This window comes from Doryrhamphus excisus, unplaced genomic scaffold (assembly GCF_037039965.1).
Source record: "Doryrhamphus excisus strain RoL-2023G ecotype Guam unplaced genomic scaffold, RoL_Dexc_Guam_v1.1 HiC_scaffold_97, whole genome shotgun sequence".
Lineage (NCBI taxonomy): Eukaryota > Metazoa > Chordata > Actinopteri > Syngnathiformes > Syngnathidae > Doryrhamphus > Doryrhamphus excisus.
In genome coordinates, this window is record NW_027621886.1 from 2111 (window position 1) to 8777 (window position 6667).

The 6667-nt window shown below is 52.5% G+C and overlaps 2 protein-coding genes across 2 annotated transcripts; one reads left to right on the top strand and one right to left on the bottom strand.

The window, feature by feature from the left end:
- Positions 1–418: 418 nt before the first annotated feature.
- Positions 419–1057, bottom strand: LOC144898106 (segregation and condensation protein B-like). Its single transcript, XM_078788983.1, has one exon. The coding sequence runs from the start codon at positions 1055–1057 to the stop codon at positions 419–421; it is 639 nt and encodes a 212-aa protein (XP_078645109.1).
- Positions 1058–2236: 1179 nt separating this feature from the next.
- Positions 2237–3358, top strand: LOC144898107 (cysteine desulfurase-like). Its single transcript, XM_078788984.1, has one exon. It carries the CDS (start codon positions 2237–2239, stop codon positions 3356–3358), a length of 1122 nt encoding a protein of 373 aa, XP_078645110.1.
- The last annotated feature ends 3309 nt before the right edge of the window (positions 3359–6667 follow it).

Consider the following 6667-nt stretch of genomic DNA (forward strand, 5'->3'; position numbering starts at 1 on the left):
GATCGCCGGAGAGTTCGTCCATCATGAGTTCTTCGCCGACAGCACGGCTTGCGGACCAGGCATCCATGCCGTCGTCCGAAAAATTGCCTTGTCTCTGGTTTTCCAGGTACTCGTTGTCGGCACACAATTGGTCGATGTTGAACGGTTCATCGCAAAACCGGTATCGAGCGTTCGTATTCTGCGGTGAACCCATTGGCCGGGACAGTCGCCGACGAATTGCCGGGCGGACGTAGTTTGAATTGTTAACGGATGCTTTCACTGAATGGTCTCCGGCGAACGGTCAGACATCTTTCGATTCCAAATGGCGGTTTCTGTTTTTCCGAGTATTCACTTCACCGCCGACCCCGGCAATATACTCATTTTTGGTTCCGGCGGAATCGGTGGTTGTGCGCATCGGAGCGTTGATTTTACCAACTGTTCAGCCGTCGTGTGGGCCGGTTGATGATGGCATTCCTTTTCCGGTCAATTCGGTCGAATCGGGCAACGCGGCGAGCGATTCGAGTCCGAACGTTTCCAAAAACACCTGGGTGGTCCGGTACAGGTACGGTCGCCCCAAATCGGTGCTTCGGCCGGCAATCTTGATCAGTCCATGTTCAAGCAGCTGCCTGAGCACTTCTCCGCATCCGACACCGCGAATCGCTTCGATTTCGCTTTTGATGATCGGCTGCCGGTACGCGATCACGGCAAGCGTTTCCATCGCCGGGACCGACAATCGAAATTCGGTGCGGGTCGGGTTCATTTGCCGGAGCCAGCGTGAAAACGTCGGCCGGGTCATCAGCTGGTACCCGTTGGCAATCGCCTTGATTTGAACCGCCCGTCGCGTCTTTCTGTAATGGTCGTTGAGTTGTTGGACAACTTTCACGGCTTCACCACGTCCGCTGAGCCGGGCAAATTGCGCCAGCCGTGTCGCGCTGATCGGCCGACGCGCCAAAAACAACAACGCCTCGACTTGCCGCTTTGCATCGCCGGCGCGCGGGCCGTCGTCTTGAAGTTCGCCATCGGGACCATCGCCACCGGTTGAACCGGACGGGTCATCGACAGGTGGATCGCCGGCCATCGACAATTTACCCGCAAATAAAATAGAATTGTTCCAAGGAACCATTTTGGTCAATGGTCTTGAGGCATCTTATCAACGCGGTGCCGGCTGACAATACCGGCACCGGCCGATTTGTTTCGTGTGTTCCAGGTCGTTTGGTGCGACAGGCGGTTAAAAACGGTGTTTCTGTCGGTCGTTACCGATAATCGCATTTTTGAACAGAACTGATGAAATACCTGTTCGCGTTGTTGGCAGTGGTCGCATTGTTTGTATTGTTCGTCGCCGTTTGCGTAGCTGCGTGGTTGTTCAGCACCGATACCGGCCTGGAATTTTCGCCCGCCACGCTTCAAACTCGCCGGTATACCCGCTATCGGTATCAACAATTCGGTGGGGATTCGGCGGTGATTGGACATGTCGATGCGTCGTCGGCAACGGTCAACTACCTGATGAAAAATCGTCTGATACCGTCGGCCGCACAGCCACCGGCGTGGTGGCCCTTGCGTTCGGATTCGATTTTGTCGGAAGATGTCGCGATCTTGACCAGCCTGCTGGACGAACCCACGGGTGATTTTGCCGCTCCCACCGTCGGTGAAACGGATTCTGACGAACCGGGCGACGTAACCGTTTCTGGCCATGAAGATCAATTGTTCTGGGTTTCCTGGTCGGCTGGGAACCCGAAAAAGGCGCGTGTTTTTTGGCCGCAAATGATCCAACTGGCAAAAGACCGTCTTGTCTGGGCGGCGCCCGGCCTGGCTGAAATCGCCCGAATCGCCGATCAACGTCGCACTACCGGAAACCATGTCGAACCGTTGTTGTACGCTGAGTTCAAGAAAAAAATGGATTTGTTTCTGGCAGAAATTTATCTCGACGCGGCGCGGGCGGTGACCGAAACCAACCCTGCGAAAGCCCGGGCTTTTGTCGACCGGTCAATTGGTTACTGTAAATTGCCCGACGCGATGTCGCTTCGGTCAGAAATCGTCGATAAAATCGATCTGCCGGCAGCCACCGGCGGTGTGCCGTAATCGGTAGTAAATTGCGGTCAAATTGCCCGAAACGGATTGTCGCCGATGGGCCGGTTTCGATGTGTCGATTGTTTTTTCGTCGATCTGTTTTTCAATGGCCGGTGTTGTGCCTGATTCGGAACCGATTTATCTGGACTATAATGCATCGACTCCAGTCGATATTCTGGCCGGGCAAGGGATGTTGGCGTGTTCTGAGTCGGGTTTTGGGAATCCCGCCAGTCAGCACCAGGCCGGGCGGCGCATTGCACAACAAATAGAACTTCAAAAACAACGCGTGTTGGAGCTTTTCGGTGCCAATTTCCGTTCCGCCAACCGCGACCGGCTGGTCGTTACCAGCGGTGGAACCGAAAGCAATCATCTGGCTGTTTGCGGGATTGCCCGGTACCAGCGAGCCGCCGTTGGGCCGGACCAGAACCGTTCATCGTTGAACCAGCGATCGCGGGTGATCGTTTCATCGATTGAACATCCGTGCGTTGCGGGGGCGGCGGCCATATTGGCCAGGGACGGTTTTGAAGTCGTCAACATTCGTTGTCAACTCGACGGAACGGTCGATCTGGACCACTTGCAAAAGTTGCTCGATCGGTCGGTAGTGCTGGTCAGTGTCATGCTGGCCAACCATGAAACCGGCGCGATTCAACCGGTACAAAAAATTGCGTCCATGTGCCGAAAAGCCGGTGCCCTGATACATACCGACGCCTGTCAGGCGGCGGGAAAAATTCCGGTCGATTTTCGGTTGCTCAACGTCGATGCAATGACCTTTTCGGCGCATAAGTTTTACGGTCCTGGTGGAATCGGTGGGGTCGTCCTGCGGCACGGGGTCGAGCTGGCTCCATTGTTGGCCGGTGGCTTTCAACAGTGGGCGATGCGGCCAGGGACCGAATGTTTGCCGCTTCTCGTCGGAACTCGGATTGCGCTGGAAAACACGCTCAACCAATCCGGTGAGGCCACTTCAATCGGTCATCTTCGTGATCACCTGGAAGCGTCGTTAATCAACCGGTTGGACAATGTCCGGGTCAACGCCGTCAATGCGTCACGATTGCCCAACACCAGCAATTTGTCGTTCGTCGGTTGTGACCGACAGGCCATATTGATGGCGGCGGACATGCAGAATGTTTATTTTTCCGCTGGCAGTGCATGTGCCAGTGGATCAAGCGAACCGTCACCGGTGTTGATGGCGATGGGCCTGGATCCGGATCACGTTCGTGGCGCGGTAAGAATAAGCCTGGGCCGGCAGACGACGATCGCCCAGATTGATCGCGCTGTCGATGTGCTGGTTTCAGCCATTTCGGCGATGGGCTGATCGCGGTCGGCTTTATCGTTGGCCTTAATTTCCATCGGTTGTTCGAAGCGGTGATGATTCCGGATCGGACCGGTTTTGGCGATTCGGCCGCATCCTGTCGGGCAGGCGAATTTTTCGCTAGAATGGCGGGCCTGTTTTTGTGTATTTGCCGCCCGGTTTTTGCCCCCGAAATTCCGTTGGATTCCTTGTCGTCGATTGATCTGTCACGTTGTCCGGCTGTCGGTTCGGGCAAGCCCGGACCGGGTGTGGACGGAAGCCTTTGGGACGCTTCGTCGATCGCCGCTGGCGAGGCTTCGTCAATCGCCGCTGGCGAGGGTTTGCTTGAGCCGTTGTTTGCCGCGATCGAACGGCAAATTGGCCAACAATTGGCGGCCTGTCCGTCCGACGGATTGTTTCGCGATGCCGAACGTGCCGAATGGAACGAATGCCGGAACCATCTCGCGGACCTGTTACCCGTATGTCTGATGGGCCCTGGTGGCAGCGGCAAAACCGATCTGGCCATGGCGCTGGCGAATTGCCTTGCCAGACTTTACAGTCATCTGGACGATCCGGTTGTTTATTTTTCAGCGGCCGATTTTTCACGGCAACTGGGGATCGCCGTTTATACCAAAACAGAAGACGCTTTTATGGCCGGCCTGGAAAAAAATCCGGTCATTGTCTTCGATAACCTGGAAGAGCTTGAAGGTCATCCCGCTGCCGTTGACAAGATCGCTTTGATCATCGATCAAGCTGCCCAGGGTTTCAAATCGGTTATCACCTGTTCCCGATATAATCTTAACCAGTTGTCGGCGTTTGCTCCGCGATTGGTTTCACTTGTTACCGCCGGTTGCCCGATCCATTTGTTGCCGACGAAAATGGATCTTTCTGACATCGGCCGCTTGTGTACGAATTCCTCGGACCCTTTGATCGGTGATGATCACCGCCGGGAAAAATGTGGTCGCGATGATCCGTCAGCGGATTGGTCGCTGCCAGAAAAACGGTTCATCGATGCCGACGATGTCAACACCCTGGTCAGAAAAATTTCCCGTCGATGCGCCAAACATTACGCAATCCCGGTCAATCGTTTGTTCGGCAAGAGTCGCCAAAAAACGGTTCGGCTCGCACGAAACCTGGCTGTTTTTGTGATTCGCCAGGTGCTTCACCTGAGCTATCAGCAAATAGGCCAATTTTTTGGCGGCCGTGATCACAGCACCATCATCAACGCTTTCCGCCAAGCCAGGATCCAAATCGTCGCCGATCAGGAAATGGCGGATTACGTTCGTCTGTGTTGCAACCAGTTTAATGAATTGATTGACAACCTGGCAAAAACAACGACTCCGTGTACGACCCGTCCCGCCGAACGGCAAACATCGTTGTTCGATCCGTAATTTTATTTGTGGAAAAACTGTTGGTTTGATGTCTGTTGAATCGGCACTTGTCAACCGTCATCGCTGGTTCAATTGTTTTGTCTCGTCAGGTCTACTTTTTCAGACCGTTTACGGTCGGTTTACACACGGTTAATCAACGGTTTTTCCACTGTCATGGATTTTGATTTCCATCGACAATAATAGTGTTTTTGAAAAAACAGGTCCGTTATCAACCAATTTTTTTTGTGACTTAATAAGATACGACTGATAAAAATATTTCGTCACTAACAGAAAATTAAAACAAAGGTTTTCTTGTGTTACTTTCGATCAACCGTTCAAGTTTCCTGAATGTTTTTTTAAATGCTGCAGCGGTCGCTCCTTTGCGCAGCACCAAACCGGTTTTGCAAAATGTCAAAATTGAAGCGATCGACAACAGGGTTCGTTTGTCAGCAACTGACACCGAAGTCAGCATCATTGTTGATGTACCCGATGTTGATGTCAAAATTCCCGGTGTCGCGATTATTTCCGTCAGTCGATTAAGTTCGATCTTTCGCGAAACCAACGTGGAAACATTGCAAATATCGGCGGAAAACACATCGGCAACAGTCACCGGGACCGGTGTCCATTTTGAATTGCAATGTCAGGATTGTGCGGAATACCCTGAAATATCGTCGTACCATGGAGATGATTACTTTGAAATCAAGACAAAATCGTTTCTTGAATGTATCCGGCGAACTCAATTCGCCACCGACACCGAAAGCAGTCGATACGCGTTGGGCGGTGTGTTGTTTGAATTTGAAGAAAACAAATTGACGGCGGTGGGTACCGATGGCCGGCGATTGGCGAAAATGGAATGTGCGGTCAGCAAAACAGGATCACCGCAATTATCAGGGACGACCATCGTACCGGCCAAAAGTCTGACTTTGCTGGAAAAAGTGTTATCGAGTGATGACGGTGAAATCCAGTTGGCGAACCGACAAAACGAACTGGTCGTCCAAAAGGAAGGTCTGTCATTCATGACCCGACTTGTTGAAGGCCGGTACCCGAAATGGCAAGATGTCATTCCTCAACGACAAGATGCCTGTCAAATCGAGCTGCCCGTTGGCATGGTGCATTCGAAAATCAGGCAGGCGGCGATCATGTCCAGTGAAGAAAGTCGGGGCATCGATTTTGAATTTACCAAGGGTTCGTTGATATTGAGCAGCCGGACAGCGGAAGTCGGGCATTCGCGAATTGAAATGCCGGTCGCGTTTGAAGGCGACGATATGGGGATTACACTTGATTCGCGGTTTGTTTCGGATTTCCTGAAGGTGCTCAATCCGGAAGACACGTTCACATTGGAATTGAAAGATAACCACCAGGCGGCGTATTGCCGGACCAACGATGATTATGGTTATGTGATCATGCCGTTGTCCCGGAATTGACGAGCGCGAAAGAAATGAAAAGCTGGTACGATGGCAGGCGGACAGAAACGATTTCAGTTTGACCGACAGGAAAAACGATCGCACCGACAACCCGACGAACAAAAACAGATTGAACAGACAGCCAAAATAATTGGAGATCGTCGGCGATATTTTGGAAAGCCAAAAAAGGCGGCTTCCATCATTGCCCGAGTGATGACCCGACGGGCGGTTGCCGGCCGGCAAACGGCCCATCAATTACAGGAAACATGGGTTGAAATCGTGGGACCGGAAACGGCGGCCAGAACCAGGTTGGGAAAAATAAGCCGACAAACTCTTGAAGTTATCGTATCCGACAGCGCCTTGCACATGGATTTGCAGATAAAAAAACATTTGATCGTACAAAAATTAAATCAACACTCGACCCAATCAATCATTTCCAACATTCGTTTTCGCGTTGGAACCATCAACTGAAGAAACAAATGACAGACCAGCCAGATATGTCCGATCAGGAAATCCAATCGTCAGCGACCGGCGAAGCCGCCGCCAACCCGTCGGCGTCG